Here is a 17,566-nt window from a genome sequence, read left to right on the forward strand (position 1 = left end):
ATCTTAAATACACTTTAATTGCATAACACACACACACACACACACACACACACACACACACACACACACACACACAGAGTTATTATTCTCCCTCCAGCTCTTGGATCTATGACTCAGGGAACATCACGGAAGAACTGAAGGACAGAAAGAGTGTATTAGCCAGAACGCCAGAAGTCTGCCGTGAGACTGCCTCTCTTAGAAATGACTGCATAAAACAAGACACGACAACATCAAAAGACATATGAATGATGTGAGAGGGAGGACTGGCCTCTCCCAGGGATGAGACCCCTAATTGGTTACCCAGTACAGAGTTGTTCTTTCCTTTTAACACCTGCCCACATGTGACCAGCCAGTCCTGAAGGCAGATTATACCCACAGGACACTTCTCCCCAGGACCTTTCCCCTGCATTCTACAGTATTAACACACACACACACACACACACACACACACACACACACACACACACACACACACACACACACCCATGATGCCCCTCGGTGGCTCTTACTCTGAGGAAAGAATCCAAAGCGCCATTCTCCATGAACTCCGTGATGATCATGACAGGCCGACTCTTGGTGACAACACCTTCCAGACGAATGATGTTCGGGTGGTCAAACTGACCCATGATGCTCGCCTCGCTCAGAAAATCCCGACGCTGTTTCTCCGAGTACCCAGCCTTCAGGGTCTTGATGGCCACATAGATTTCCCTCTTGCCCGGCAGCTTCAAACGGCCCTTGTACACCTCTCCAAACTCCCCTGCAACAGCAAGCATGCAATTAGGCTCCTCGTCCTTCTCAATCTGTGGAACCACAAGGGGAGGCATCTTAGCGAGAGCAATGGTACTCAAGGTAGGACTGTGATTAGAGTGAAAAAATGGAAATTGGAGTCCTTCTATGCAACTGTGAGGTCTAGGCTATAATCAGCTCGTGGGAAACACCAAAGGAATGCTAAAGTGCATTCCTCACATCGGTTCTTAGGAATAGTCTGGGTAGCTGAAGTGGAATTTTAGAACATATCCATGTTTGAGTTTTGTCCTACACTTAATATTTTGCGTGTGTGTCCCAGATGAATAATTGAAGAGAGATGGCCAATGTCATTTTAGCAGAATTGTGGCTCATTTTTTCAGCAGAGCCTGGGGCACAAGAGCCTGGGGGATAGAGGATATGTGGACACTTTGGTTGATGCTCACACATTAAAGTGAACATATCAGTGGTTAGTGTGTTGTCTGGAAAGCAGGCCCTGAAAAGTTATGAAAGGAACAGGTTTATCTGTGACAGATAAATGAGGAAAGGAACCACAATTGGGCATGGAGAGTCTCAGATCACAGCAAACATGTCCCAGGGAGACCTGGCGAAGTCTCAGCCTGCTTCACAGGGGATAAAGAGTCCCTATTCCCCAAATAGCCAGCCCCTAATATCCCCACCAGGCTCAGCCACTGGCTGGGGGCTGCCTGGAGGAGCTAGGTCTCTGCAGAAAAGTAGAATCAGACCTAGGGAATGCTGCTGCTTGAAGCCTGGCAGCTGAACAGTGTGATATTTCTCCAAGTAGACACAAGCTGAACACCTCCGTGGGCACCCATAAGATTTCAGCATTCTCTCTCTCTCTCTCTCTCTCTCTCTCTCTCTCTCTCTCTCTCTCTCTCTCTCTCTCTTTCTCTCTCCACAGTAAAATCACTAGTGGTAAAAAAGCCTGTTGTGGCCTGCTTAATGTGCTTTCAAAAGGTATTTGATGACTTCTTTTGGTTTTGTGACTTCTAGTTCCTTTGTGGAAGGTAGTTAAGTTGTAAGAGAGTCACTGAAATGCATGTCAAAGGCCTCTCAAGAAAGACAGGGGCTTTTGCTGGGCAAACTTTCTTCTTTACTTTAAGCTTCTAAAAGAAAATGATAGATCAAACTGTGGACAACCAGATAAACTACTGGCGACAGTGGGGGAAAAAACCATGCTAACAAGCTTCCATGAGTTAGTCTGGAGTTCCTCTTGCTTTCTGCTGCAGAAAACACTAGAAGAAAGTGATGCAAAAGGACTTTCATGCAAAACTGACCTGAATTCTACTGAACATGACAAAATGTGGAACCAAAGGAGAGGCTGGCACTAAGCACCATTAGGAAGATTTCATCCCAGACCTAATACTCAAACAGTTATCATTTGTAGCATTGGCTTTGACATTGAATCATGTGCTACTTTGGTGAACTGCTTGAGGTCAGACTGAGACTCTCTCACACTTGGAGCTTGTACACCCGCTGGAGAACCAGGTGCATGGCCAGCAAGTCAGTGTGTCATATGTACTGTTATTTGTTTGACCTTTGCCTTGCCCACACTTTGGTCATAAACTATTGAGACCTTGTCCCTGCATCATCTAAAAGAAGCCTAAACACTAGTGATTAAAGTTGTACATAAAAGAATGCTCATAGGGGCTGACAGGATGGCACGTGTGGCTCAAACATGAGGATCTTAGCTCACATCACCAGCACATACATAGCCCGCCATGGTGCACATGCCTGTAGGAATGCTGGGGATGTGGAAACAAGAGGATTTCCTGGAGCTCACTGGCCATCTACTCTTATACAATTGTTGAGTTTACAGAGCCCCTGTCTCAAAACGTAAGGGACAACAGTCAAGAAAGATACTTAACATCAACCTCTGCCTTCCACATGCATACACACAAGTGGATATACACACCAGCGCGCACACATGTGTACCCTTCCCCAATGCACACACATAAGAATGCTTGGCACAGCAGTAGAGGAATACTGAATACATATGTCAAGGAATGGTTGGAGAACACCATATCCGTCTCACGGGATGCCTAGACATACTGAAAGTAATAGGTGAGTGATATGTGTTGACTGTAAGATATTCCCATTATAGTAAGTGAAGGAAAGAAGGGAAGCAAGAGCATCACTGGCTGTGTGTGCTCATATGGGACGTGTGCCAGTACAAAAGGAAAATTATAAAGAGTGCGTATCAAATGTATTTTTAACATCAAATTATTTTTAAAAATGCCTCTATGAGAAGGATGGAGATGGGGCTTGGGAGTAGAGATTAGGTAAACTTAGTTAATTTTATGTTGAGTTGAGTAGTTAAAATGCAAAAATTTTTAAAGTCAAGTACTAAACAGGGCCTGCCACATATATGTGTCTCTCTATACATATACATACATATGTATAAATGTGTGTCTACATACATCTGCATGCATATGTCGCATGCTTATATAGTAGAATCTATCCTTCTGATAAGCTAATATTTAATAACTACAAATAGTAGTTAGTAACATACAAATAGTATGTTTGATAAATGTACTAATTGAATAATATTGGTCAGTATTTCTTCTTATTGCCATAATGAGTTCTAGTTTCCCTTAAGAGATCGGTACAGTTGGGAGTTTAGGGGAAGGGCGTACTACTATTTTTCTGAGTGGAGAGAGCCCACAAATACTTGTCTATTGGCTATCTGCTAGGCGTGCTTCCTTCTGGCAAATCACCATGGCATTCCTGCAAATAACATGTTCACTTTACTAGTAAACAGATTAGCAAGGAGACACCAAAAGCGTGTCCCAAACCAGACAGCTGAACAACAGAGTGAGGGTTGGACACACCTACTTCATCTCTTGTGTTTGCCAGTGGATAGAAAGTTACAGTTCCGAGACCACCTGGCCAGCTTTATATCCCCAAACAGTGCTAATCCTACGCAGTGACTGTCCTAGCACATCAGTATCCAGGGAAGAACATGAAAGTCGAGTTTTTTTTCTTTATCTTCCTATTTTTCCTTTCTTCTTTACTCTCTTCCTTTCTGAGATGTGGTCTGTAGCCCAGACCATCCTCAAACTGGCAGTCATCCCCCTGCCTTGGCCTCCTACAGGCATGTGCTATCATCCATCTCAGAATAATTCCATAAGTCGATGCTATTTGTCCAAGACTCTTGACTCGGAGTTAGGCAGAATCAGAATATTTATCAGCCTGCGGGTGTAGTCTGAAAAAAATTGCACTAGACAAACCCAATGTGCCCAAAACATCCACATAAACTCCCCAGTTGAGAAATTCTGCTCTACGTTAGCTGGCCCTGCAATAAGAGTACAAAGGCTTGGGTTTCATCTCAAGGTGCTGAGTAATTGGTCTGGGTGCAGCCTGGGAATTTACATATTTTAAGACTGCCTACAGGACTGGCTATATAACTCCAGGGTCTGGCAGAAAATGAAAATATAGGACTCCTTGCTCAAGAATTATGGAGGATTTCAAGATGGTGACAGGAGAGTGTAAAACTGAAGCAGAAACCTTTCTGAGCCTGGGCCCTGCTTAACTGCACTGTCCCCCTCACAGCTGCCCAGAATCCAAGGCTGAGAAGTGTGCTTTAATCCCCAGAATCCTGCAAACAGGCTAGGGAACTGGATAAGCCCCTCAGAACCTGGACAATTATCTTGACTCCTGTGAGCTTGTATGCACGCTGCCTCACACTGCACATGGCCGGGAACACAGTGTAAGCTTTATGGATGTGTGTGGAAAGAAGAAAAAGAGGAAGGAAAACAAAACAAGAAAAGCACGGTATTGAGAAGTTGTCTCCCCCTGGGACATCGTAGATGAGATTCCTTCTCTGATTGACAAGCGTTCCTTCACTGTTTGATCTTTATGGCTAACTGGTCCACAAATCAGGGCTTCGAAGACTGAAGGCTCAGATCCTATCTTCTGTGGGATCTCATCTCATTCTTTGAAAGTAAAAAATAAATAAATAGATAAAAGCGTGTTCTCCTTGGGTAAGGCGAGGTGGGTGCTGCCGCTGGTGACTTCAGTGCTCAGAAATCTATTCTGCAGTGGAATAAAGAATGGGGATTCTGGAAAACTAGTTTCCTCTTAATAGGATCTGAGCCAGGAAGCTTTCAAAGCATTAACTGCAAAATAAGTCACACAGTATCAAGGTTCCCCCCTCAGAGGCCTTGATAATTAAGCTGCCCCTAAGTACAATGGGGCAGGTGGAGGAGGGAGCTTCAAGTCCACTGCAGCCTGCAAGTAAGTCAGTGGGTCTTGGCTTGGCCTTTACATCATCAGGACTCAATGTTACGCCACTACATAACAGAAAGAAGTAGAAGGCTGCCTTACCTTCCTACCTGGGAGTAGAGAAAGGGGGTTTTTAAATGTCAAACAATTAAGGATGCATGTAGGTGGTGAATGAAAAACAAAGAAACTGGAACGAGAAGAGAGGGTGTTTGGGGGACACTATGGGCAAGAAAAGGGGAGGACACGTAGGTCTCTGTAGCCTTGCAAGATTCACAGGAGCCTCATCCACAACGGGTGCCAGAGGCTATGGAAAATTACCAGGAACTCCGGCATGGAAGATATACCCAGGCAAGACTAACATGGTAAAATCTGGGTCTCTGACCATGTAGCATCTTCACGGCCTTAGGGAAGTGAGAGCCTGCAGCCTTATTGCCATTATCAATACCAAGGAGAACCCAAGACTTGTGTCATTTATAGTCTAAGAAAGTGTTATTCATGTGTATTCTTTAACTTTTGATTCATTTACTAATTACAAAAACTGCATTTGCCTGGGTGGCTCCGGTATGCTTAAAATGGGGGAACATAGGTTGTGACTAGATTGCACTGGACAGTGAAACTCAGTCTCAAAAATAAAACAAGCAAGTAAACCGAGCAGCAAACTGCATGCATCCTTATTTCTGCTTTCTGATAATTCCATGCAATTAGAACAGAACTTGACGGTGCCTTGTGTGAAGATTAGAAATCTTAAAGACTTTCCTGTCATATGATCCCCACATCAGGATCACACTTTTTTTTTTCATTTCTTAATAAAATATTTCAGCACAACAAGGTGCAAATAGAAACTGGTTCAGCTTGATACTGTTTGTGGTTGATTATTTTGGTGAAATTCTTATGTACAGTACATGTAGCCAGCCTAATTTTGTCCTGGGTGGACTTTGATTGACATGCATCTCTGCAACTGACCTGGGTCCTCTCTCATAGCCTCATGTGTATTTTGCTCAGGGCCCAGCTCCTGCATCAAGCCAGTGTGAAAGCCAGGGGTACTCAGTGGCCCTTGATATGTTTTGCTCAGCATCTGGAGATTGTTAGAAAAGGCAAGTTCCCAGAGTTCCACCAGATCTGCTAGATCAGAGACTTGCTTGGGTGGGACCCTGGATCTGGATGAAAGCTCACTTCCATGTGATTCTGATGCCTGGCTCTCCTCTGAGAAGCATGTTCGTCAAGGCCTTCTACCCTGCTCCTCTGACAGTCCTCCCAGGCAGCCGTGGAAACTATTTCTTACAAGTTGCAGCCTTGCCAATGCCTCTTTCCTACCTTCCTTGACAAAATGAGGAAGAGAGAAACCGTGTCTCGGCAGCGTTAAATACCTCAACTATTATACATAAAATCAGAAGGGAAGAATTTTCAATTTTTGAAAATGAAACATCCGACCTGCCAGCAGGTATTTCAAGCAGCAGCTATTGGCTGTGCAGTGGGAATCTACACCCACAATTGCAAACCCCCCTCCCCCTTTAGCAGCATTTTGAAGTCTCAAACTGCCTTGGGGGGAAAATGGAAAGCAGAAATCCTAGTTACTAATTCAGGCATACACTCGATATGGAACTTCTAAAGAATACATTTCAGCTAGGTTGGAAAGAATGGTTTCGAGCAAGTTTCAGCACAATAGCCTGTGCAAGATAAGTAGGTTATGACTAAACACAAGAGTGATAAGGACCACGGCGTGCATCTCATCATCTCCTGACCGTGCACAAAGGACAGACATTACTAATTGAGCACAGCCATCCTCATCGTTTTGGCAGAGTTCCTCTTATGTCTATCACCTAGGCTGCTACAATAAGTGCACAACACACTGGCTTCGTGGTTACAGCAGTCACAGAATGTAATAATGAGATGGTGAGGGCAAAATGGACTTCTCTTTTTCTATAATTCCTTATGGTTGTTAGACAACAACCTGCTTCTGTATCACGTGTTTATATACGTACTCGTGATTGGGATTACATATTTTATTCCTATACCATTATATGCCATTGTCATTACATGATTAAACCTACATAATTATAAATTTAAGAAATGTTTGGGCTGCTTTTGTCCTTCTCAGAGCATATTTAGAATGAGAACAGAGGCAGGGCTAGTGTGTTCTACGAAGAACATGCTTTTTCCAGGGACCATGGGATAGTCTTGATAGCACTACCCTATTGGGTAATGACTTGGAAGGCAGTATGTAACTCCCAGCAAAAAGGGCCTGGGCACTCCAACTGCTAGGCAGAGTTTACTATCAGAAGCAACAGCGGTGTATTTAGCTGCTCTTTTCCACAGCAATGAAAGTGGCAGTGAGTGCAGGGGTTTCATTTACCAGCTCTGGATCAGCTGCATCTGAGTTTAAATTGTAGCTGCATCATTAACTCAAGGGCAGCACAGGCGGCAGCAAGCCACCCTCTGCATGTTGATTTCCTCACCAGTCCAAAAAAAAAAAAAAAAAAACAACAACAACTCACACACACGTAAACATCAACTCTGGCTCACAGGCTATTACAAGGTTTAAATGCACAGTACTTGTGAAGAAGGCAGGGTAGTGCCAGGCACACAGCACATGCCCAGTGTGCACTGCATGCTTTGATTATATTTCCTGGACACATTTCCTTGGTCTCCTCTTCTAGAACCCTTCCTGCTACCCAAATGTTGCCCATCCTCACGCCAAATGATGCCAAGAGTGTCAGGAACCTTTCTCTGCAGAAATTCATTAAAAAAATAAAATAAAATAACACTCCCACACAGTGAGCACACATTTATCTGACTACAGCACCCATTCCCTTACCCAGCTCTCCCCTGCAAGCGACTGTCCTGTGTGTAATCATCCACAGTGAAAGGGTTGTATTAATAGCTGCTAGAGATGGGGGTTTAACTCACCAAAATACAGTCAGCTTGCTTTCCCCAGATAACACCTCTAATGACACCCCTACCTACAATTTCATGCACTTAACAGCCATATGCTTCATATACTGCGCAGCTGCACAGGTTGCAAACTGAACACAGGAGTGCTTTTCAGTCTATAAGCACATAGATGGCAGCCCTGACTGATTCTCTAGATAAGCCCAGCTAACTGATCAAAATTAACCAATGAGGTGACTCCTATTAGCCACGCCCATGGTAACCATGAGCTGATAGTCTCTGTCAAGACTAGGGTGCTGTGTTGCCTCTTCTACAGAGGCTTCAGTTGACCCCATTGTCCACACAGGGAAAGAGGGAAAGACATTGTCCACATGTCCACATGTCCACAGAGGATCAAATATGCGCGGGCTTTACTCCATCTCTCAAGTTTCCCTCTTCACTCCCTCAAGTTCTGTCTAGCTCTCAAAATGTTTAGCCCTGCCACGTGTTTTCCTCCCAGGATCTATTGTGATCACTGCCTGTGACATACATTTAGCTGAACAGCAAAGTGCCACGCACTGGGGTCAAGTCCAAGATTAATAAAAAGCACGAGCAGTCTCTCAGTCTGATACAACTTTGAACTCCATGAGGGAAAATGAACATAAAACAAAAATCACATATTAGTGACATATCAATCTTCTTTAGTAGTGTCACACCTGGCTCTACAGTGGTTACTTCTCATTCTTCTGTTCAGCATCCTAAAGGAGTTTACATTGAAGTGAATGTAATTTGTCTGTCTCAGAGCTTGCAGGTTCTACTCCACTGACCTTCATCACATGCATAAACAACGCTCCCGCACCCTAGGTGCCAGGCAGCCTTATTCTGCCTTGATGGTACTTAACCTGATGCTCCTCATTTCTGGGCCCAGCCTCCATGCTAACTGCCCCCATCAACTGTAGTCCCTCAGCCTCCCAGTAGATCCATTTGCCACACTGCTCTTGCTTGGATACCTAGTTGCTTCCATGCCATCTCTCAGCATCAGCTCTCTCAGAGCCTCTTGCCACATCTTGACAAAGCCCTATAACTTATCTCCGGGCTTACCCATTCTTTTCCATAATCTCCTTCCCATCAGACCTCTAGCAGTTACCATAGTCCACTCTCTGCCTATTGCTCAACCTGCTCAGGATTCCATTTTTCCCTTAGGGAAAAAAAATCTCCATTACAGTTGTCACATCTCTAGGCTGGCCTGCTTGCCCAGACTAACCTCCAAGAAAGCTTTCCCAGCAGCTTTGTCTCTTTCTGTACGTGCTCCATCTAAGCTCATTTGTCCTCCTCAGTGGTCACTCAGATCTCTCTTCCCTGAGTCCTCCCTGGCAGCCGCCTCTCCTCATATCTCCAAGGCTACATCCTCCCTACGGTCCTCCCCTCATCACTCAACTCTTCTTTCCTTTCATGGAGTGTGGTACTGTGTTTTGTGCTAGACAATAACTTCCCATGGCAGAGGCTGTTAAACACTGGGTACATTTCCCAGCATCTACTCCAGTTGCAAGCTTAATAAATGAAAGTTTTTCTAAATAATAAACTTAACTTCTCCTGTAATGGACATAATCCTCTTCTCTCACTTCATATTTGGTAGGCACAGGCCACAGCAACCTCTTCAAAACAACCTTGCATAGGATATGGGGTGGCATTCCTTGTACACTCTACAGATGATGGTGGTCTGTATGCAGCTACTAGCTCCCTCAAAATCCAAGAAGCAGAGAGAAACGAGTGCTCATGGATAACAGTATTTGCCAATTCCCATGGTGTAAATATACCTGTAATGGTCAATGGTGAGCACCAGTGGCACTGCACATGAAGCTGGGAAGAGGTACAAAGCTGGCTAATGTGAGCTGGTGCAGGCTGACTCCAGCATGCCTCAACTGAAAGAAAATGTTAATTTCCTCCTCAGATCATATGGCATTCCTTTCCTGTCACTATATCTCTCTAATGCAGTGGTTCTCAACCTTCCTAATGCTGTGACCCTTTACAGTTCCTCATTTGGGATGTCCCCAACCACAAAACCATTTTCATTTCCACTTCATAAATATAATTTTGCTACTGTTGTTAATCATAATGTAATGTCTGTGCTTCTGATGGTCTTGAGTGGCCCCTGTGAAAGGGTAATTCAATCGCCAAATGGGTTGTGACCTATGGGGTGAGATCCACTGCTCTAATGTGTTTCACAAAACCTTACTCTTTCCTACTAGTTTCTAGCCTTGAAGGTAATTTCTGTTGTGGAGTTGTGGTGGTTTGAATATAAACCATTCACATAGCCTCATTTACTTGAATACTTGACTGCAGATGGCAGAGATACTTTAAGAAGTTATGGGTGGGGGGCTTCAGAGATGGCTTAGTGGTTAAGAGCATTTGTTGCTCTTATAGAGGACCCAGGTTGGATGCCCAGCACCCACGTGGTGGTTCATAGTCAGCCATAGCTCCACTTCCACAGGATCCAATGCCCTCTACTGGCCTCAGTGGGCGCCAAGCATGCCCCTGGTGTCCATACATGCAGGCAAAAATACTCACGTTTAAAAAAAAAAGTACATCTTGAAGGGGAAAAAAGGTTGTGGTACTTTTAAGTGGTGGGTCCTAGAGGTGGCCTCTAGGGTCAAGCTGTGAGGTTTGCCTCCCAGCTGCTCTTTCCATCCTGACCTGGTGCTGCTGCAGGCTCCTGCTGCCATCCCTCCATAACTGTATCCCTTTTTACACCGTAACTCAAAGTAAACCCATCCTGCCTTAAGATGTTTCTTGTCTGCTATTTGTTCACAAGAAGAAAAGGGATACAAGAGCCCGCAGCACCCTCAGCCCATGGAACTACACACATCCTACAAGGGCCCAGTGGCTCCTCTGTGCCTGCGCCATGCTGGTGTAAAGTGGCTGACTGTAACCACTGCTTGCTTCTCACTAAGTCTGTCTGACCTTAGAGCAGGGTAACCTCTTATTCTCCTTAGGAAATCCACTTCAGCGTATAGAAAGTATCCATTAAAAGCTTTTTGATGGAAGGAGACAAAGAAGGGAAGGAAAGAAGAAACGGAGGGAGGGAGGGAGGGAAGAAGGGAGGGATGGAGATGGGAGGAAGGAAGATTGAGCTGACTATTTTTCCTGTGTGGCTTTTGCCCCCCACCCCCATATTGCAAACCAGTTTCCCTTCTGTGCTAATAATTCTGGGTGGCTAAGAGAAGCACTGTTAACTCTACTATGTAATTGTTGCTTTTTTTTTTTTTTTTTTTTTTGTTTGGGTACCAAGTGGTCTCTTTATTAGCACAAGTAGGAGCCAGTCTCGGTGTGATAGTGTATGGGGTAAAATGAGTGTGTTCGCAGAGTGTCTTGTATTAAAATCACATCCAGTTGTGAACAGTGAGTTAATGCCCACAGGGATCAGCCCTGGAATGGTTCAGAGTCACAAGGAGATGGGCCTTGACAGAGGATGGTCAGCAGGGACCAGACAGAAATTATAATGCTATGCTGCTGAGTGTCCTATCATTTGTCAAATGCATCTCTCTTAATACCATGCAGGCCACACCAAAAACACTGAACCTCCCTGAGCAGAATGCACAAACAGCAGCACCGGCAAATGCTACACACAAATGGAAGGTGAAGGATAGAGTGGGGCCATCAATTGTCCCTTTATGGGCATCCGGCAGTTGGTGAGCTCACCCCAAATTGTAGCTCCCTGGCAGGATCATAAAGCGAGAAGGCTCTTTACTCGTCCCCTGACAAAGGCAGGAGGGGTGTTGATGTGTGCTGTCTGGGATGAAATGCAGTCCAGAACACATCACTCTAAGCACAGGACATAAATAACAGCATTAAAATCACTAGCGTCATTACCGCGAGCCATAACAACAATTAATAATGCGGGGCAAACAGAGTGCACGACAGCGGGCCCGCCTCCTCAACACTCTTAAGTTTCCTGGAGAAAGCAGAGCCTATAAGAGCAATCCAATTTATCTGGTACCCAGCCTTCCAATGCACAATCCTTAAATATGCCAGTGTCTAAAGAGGAAGGGAAAAATTATTGACACAGCAATGAAAGTCGTGATTCAGTAAAATATTGAATGACAGTCAATGGAAAATGTGTAGGGACCCAGGTAGATACAATTCTACTCGGCCAGCTTCTACCTCGGAACTCCTGAGATGTTGGTGGTGGGTGGTGGTGTGTTGTCACAGGGAGGGTTCCATGGCTTCCCGCAGTGAGGGCAGAAGAGGGGCAAGGGTGTAGTCCTTAAGGCGAGCCTAAAGCATGGACATGGTGGCCTAATGGTGGTATGCTTTCTAATGTGGCTCCCAATTCCATATGTGGTTTGTTGACCCTTCACTGCATTGAAAGAAGCAGTGAGTGGAAAGATGGAGACATTTCTTCTAAGGGGAACATAGGAAGTGGTTGTCTGCAGGACTTCACTTAAACATGCTTTGTTGAGTTGGAACGTTACTGGGAGATGTCACTCCACAGCAGCTGCTGGTGACATGGATCAAACAGCACAATCAGTGGCAGGGACAATGAAGAAGGCAGCCTGGGTGATGGCTGATAAGAACCAAAGAAGCAAAGACAAAGAATACCACAGAAGAAAATAGAGTTGGGAAGGAGACCCAAGTCAAGGAAGTGAAGAGATGATAAAGCAATGTCAGAGATGTTTCTATCTCACATTAAGGAGTCTCACCCACTCTGATTGATTCTACGATCTATTAAAGGAAGATGACTTTTCTAGATGAGTCTTTTGTTGTGGTTTCCTGGCATCTCAGCAGTTAGTTCTAATCTGGACCTGGCTCTAATCTATCTAATCTAATAGATCTAATCTATTCTGATGTCTGGTCTGGATGCAAGTGTACAGGCACAGGAAAAGGAGAACGCAAAGTCAGGGAACAAGTATTGGCCCAAGGTCATTGAGATGCCATTTTTAGCGAGTAGGATACCAGATTAGCTTTTTAAGTTTTTTTTTGTTTTTTGTTTTTTGTTTTTTTGTTTTTTTCTATCTTCATGGCCAACTACTCTACACCTCTCTCCTTATCTGGCTTTTGTGGTCTGTTTCCAGAGCTACTCCTGAATCTTTGAAAACTAGAGCTGGCTTCTGTGCATTCCTAGACACTGTGACCAAAGTTCCCACACTTCTGAGCAACATTCATGCTCAGTCGTAGACGCACATTCTACGTGGTCTATATTCATCTTCTGAAGAGAATGAAAAGACATCTAGACTGGTAGGAAGTCAATGTGTGGACAACAAGAAGACAGAGATGAGGGGAAGGAAGGAAAGAGCCATCATACCTGCTCCGATGACCTCTTCAATTTTCACAAAAGACACATCAATCTCCTTGGCAAACTCCCGGACAGCTTCATTGGGGTCCTCATAAGTGAAGGGGTCAATGTAGATCTTCATCCCTGGGGAGCCTTATTGGATGAGATAAGCAGGTTAACATCCTAGAGAGGATTCGGTCACTGCTACCATTGATGTCCCCAGCACCAAGGGCATTCCTGGGTGGGACATTCTCATCACTGGGTTGCTGTAAGCTTCCTCTGTCCCATCTCTTCTTCCTGGGTCTCCCCATCTCTCTTTCCCCTGGACCATTCTTGTTCTCTGCCCTCTACTTCTCCTCCATATTTTTCCTTGTCCATGCTCTTGATGAAATGTGGAACGGATTACTTATCAGGGACAGATCGGGACCAGTTCCTGCACCAGGCACTCACAGGAGGCAAAGAAGCTGATTGATGCCGACCAAATGCATTAGCAGGAAAGTGGTGGTAAAATGGTAGGGTAGATATCAATATTTATCAACTTGACAACTTTCCTGAGTGGAGGCTACTGTTAAGGTTATAACTGATGGCGGTGGTCCACAGCCACAAGAGGGATGAGGATGGATTAAAAATTAAAAAAAAAAAAAAAAGGAAAAAAATCACTATTAGAAAACCCGCAAGACAGAAGTACCAACACAGTAGGCCAGAAGAGAAAATGTGAGGAGAAAGCTTAGAAAATACTAATGCAGGAAAGAACACCGTCTACATAGGAAAAATGGGGTGAAATGAAAGAAAAAATGGTAATTGAACCCCCCATGCCTTCAGACACACTGAAGTATGAAAAAACGAATAAAATGGTAGATGAGAAATACATAAAAGAATATAGGCCTTGTCACTGATGTATACAGTGGCAAGATAGATAGGTGTGCTTGGGGACAAAATAGAGAATCGTCACTGCAGAAAAAAAAAATACTTTCAAAAAGTTGAGGACAGGAGACTAAAAAAAAGCAAATGGAACACAAAAACGAATGGACTCATCCGAGATGTAATTTTTCAACTTGTTTGATGTGTCATTAAGTGAAGTGCAAAAATTGCTCCCGCAGTCCTGGGAGGGTGAAAGGTGGGGGCCTCCAAAAGGCGTTGGTGTGGTCTGCCAGTGCATCCCTGCTGCCTGCCTCAGGGTACCCATAAAGGAGTCAGATAAGAAGGGGCAGATCCGGTGGGTCTCTGTGTGTGTGGGGGGGCAGTGTGTGTGTGTGTGTGTGTGTGTGTGTGTGTGTGTGTGTGTGTGTGTGTGTACGGAGGACGAGGCTGCAGCTGGGTCTCAGGTTCTGGAAGCCTCGCCTAAGCAGCTCACCCACACCTATTGCTTCCCAGCTGCCCAGCCATGCTCCAGTTCTGTCATTTTCCATCAGAAAAGCACCTGGTGCCTCTCTGAATGTCTTGATCACCTCTTTCTTCAGGAGAGGACTGGAAATCCTAGCACACAACTCAAAGGAGGAAAATACACTGAAGAACAGGGGAGATTTATTTATTTATTTATTTATTTATTTATTTATTTATTTATTTATTTATTTATTTATTTTAAGCCAAAGAAAGCCAAGTGCCCTGACACGAGAAACAAATTTTCCTAAAAGATTGGTTCTTTTTGTCCTCCACCAATACTGCTCCTGGTATTCTGGACTGCTTGTTTGAAAGTAGCCAGCACACTCTAGAAAGTTTCTGGTGGTGGAATTGAGAGGTTAACGAGATAGCTTAGTCAGTAAAGTGCTCATTCTACAAGCGTGAGGTCGTGAGTTTGATCCCAACATCCATGTAAAATGCAAGATTCCAGTGAGAGATCTCATTGCAAAAAAAAAAAAAAAAGTTGGACAAAGCATGAGCAACAACAAATAAGGTTAATCTTGACTGCTGTCCATCCAACAAATGTGCACACATGTGCTCATGAACCTGCACTCCCAACCCCTCACCCCAGGTACATACATGAAAAAAATCTACAAAACCTGATAATATCATTGACTTTGGGACACGCTAACTAAAATTTGGACAAAGCAAGCAGAGATCCTATCTCTATTTCTAGTCAGTTGACACTGTGAAATATTATCAACAAACTTCACGCTTGAGAGCCATGCAATCCAGTTAAAAATAACTGCAAAAGAATATCATAATGATTTAAATAAGTTTATGATTTTGTCTTGGGCCATATTCAGAGCTGCAGGAGGCTCCTTGCATGCCTGAGACATTTTACTCCCTGGAGGATAGCAGCAAGTATGTACACAGGTATAAGTAAAGCGTACTCTTAAGTGGAGACCGACCAAAGGCAAAGCAGATATGAGGCATCACTATTTTCCCACCTGCTATGCAGAACAGGTGAGGAAAAGAAGCAATTGGCCAGACTGTGAGCTCCTGAGAAGCCATGGCAGCATCTCCAGGCTGTCTCAGCCCTGCTTGTTCCCCTAGAAACTGCCCTAAAGTCCAAGTTATGAAAGCAAATAGCTTATCTGGAGGATGCCAAGAAGTACATGAAAGGAAAAGGGAAATCAAATAGGGAACAGAAGGTGGAAGGTATAAGGTATGTCCTTAAGTCCTTGACTAGAATGGCATATTATAACTGGCTTTATGTCCTAGAGGACACTCTGTGAAGTTGGATGGGTGTCCACAGCTTCAGAATGGACCCTCCCTAAGGTGAAAGAGCCGAGGTATTTCCACAGTGATTGGCATAGTCAAAATGTAGGCACTGAGTGGCCAGTAACACAGGCAAGAGGGAGACTCTAGGGCCAGAGAAGGCAGTCAGGCAAAGAAACAGATGCTGACGATGGAGGTCAGCCAGTATGCAAGGGGGACGAAGGTGGCAGTTAAGAGGACACAGAAACACACACAGTGCAAAAAAGAAAAGAGGGGAAAGAAAGGACGCTAGGGTAGTGTCAATAAGCCGTGACTTTTCCCTCCCAAGTCTGTGCATCCCTGGTGCTGAGATCTGCAGGTGACATTAGAACCCAAAATACTTTATTAATCCTGCGTTATGCAGCAAGTTCGGGCTTATCTCTTAAAACAGCTTCTCCACCAATAGAGGGAAACGTGACTTCCCTTCCAGCTTGCCGGTGAGAATAAAGACCCCATGAAAAGTAGCAGGTCCAGCACAGTGGCCCATGTACTGTGAAGACTCCCTGACTAATAGACTCATTACTGTTATCAACAATTTTTTTTTCCTCAGAAGTGTTTGGGGAGGTGGTATAGGGAGGCATGGTGGGCAGTGGGGGAATGTAAGCCACTTAGGGTTATATTAGTTACTTTCAAAATAACTACCTTGTAATTTTAGATCAAGGGCTTTTAAAGATGTATGCTAAGCTGTCCTGAAGGAGTTCTTCCATGGAAACTAATTAAACAATCCAGAACGGGCTGTAATGAATGGTTTGCAAGTGAAGACGTATATGAGGATGAATGAGGAAGGATTCCAAGCTAATGAGCTTTACAGATATTGGCTCCAGCCAGTTGGGGAAAGAAGCTATTCCCAGAAGGGAGAAGGCTCATCTCTTGACAGAACCTCTATTCTTTAGGCCAGTAATGTGCCACAAAGTGCACTCTAAAAGGGAAAATGTCTGCCCTGTGATGACACATGCACTTATCTTCCAAGGGAGATCTGAGGAATTGAGAAGTGTGAACATGTGTATGCATGCATTTACAGTCACATGCACACACATGTACTGCCACAGCTGCTGTGCTGTGTGTCTGAGGGCTTTGGCTGTCTCTGTAGCATTTCCACAGGAGCCAAGAAAGCTGCCCAAAGCCCAGGACTGTGATCTGTTTGAATGTCCAGCCAAAATGAATGTCCTAAGTGCTGCATCTAATGCATCAATAAGAATCACTTCCCATTTTTCTTGACAGTGAGTAAAAGCATTATTATATGGATGGAGGAAACTGGAAAAGTTCAATCAAGGACTAAGAAAAGGCTCAAACTCAGTGCCTTTCCCCTACCCACAGCCTTTTAGGAGTCTGACAAGGCAGGGGGAAAAGATGTCCCTAGCCCAGGTCATCTGGCTGCGGGCAGGGGTCTATGTGTTCTCAATTAACACAGTGATTTGAATCAATGAATACAATGGATCTCCTTGCAAACATCCCCTCATGTGATGAAAGATCTCCCAAGACCGTGATCCTAAGTTCTAGTCAGCCCAGTCAAGTCCCAGAAGATGAGGAGGGAGAAAGAAAAAAAAAAAAAAAAAAAAAAAAAAAAGCCTTTCACCAGGCGGAACAGGTCATTTGTCTTTCGGCTCATTTTGTGTTTCTGCATAAATCCCACATCAGCCTGTTCCTGCTCCCGCTTGCCAGTGAGCAGTTTTTAATTATCAGGAAAATGGTATTTAGTGCAATGAATCACCAGACAGTGAACAAGGAATCAAGTCAGCAACAGAGACAGTCACAGCCAAACACTGGGAGACTGGG

The 17,566-nt window shown here is 44.4% G+C and overlaps 1 protein-coding gene across 1 annotated transcript in view; it reads right to left on the reverse strand.

The window, feature by feature from the left end:
- Positions 1–17,566, reverse strand: part of Ephb1 (EPH receptor B1) — a 442,640-nt gene that overhangs the window by 58,228 nt on the left and 366,846 nt on the right. The window contains exons 10-11 of the mRNA XM_051140120.1: positions 13,160–13,282; positions 510–757 (exon numbers count right to left, since the gene is read on the reverse strand). Of these exons, the coding sequence (XP_050996077.1) occupies positions 510–757; positions 13,160–13,282 (371 nt within the window). The remainder of the gene's footprint in view (positions 1–509; positions 758–13,159; positions 13,283–17,566) is intronic.

The sequence above is a fragment of the Acomys russatus genome, chromosome 32 (genome assembly GCF_903995435.1).
Source record: "Acomys russatus chromosome 32, mAcoRus1.1, whole genome shotgun sequence".
Taxonomy (NCBI): Eukaryota; Metazoa; Chordata; class Mammalia; order Rodentia; family Muridae; genus Acomys; species Acomys russatus.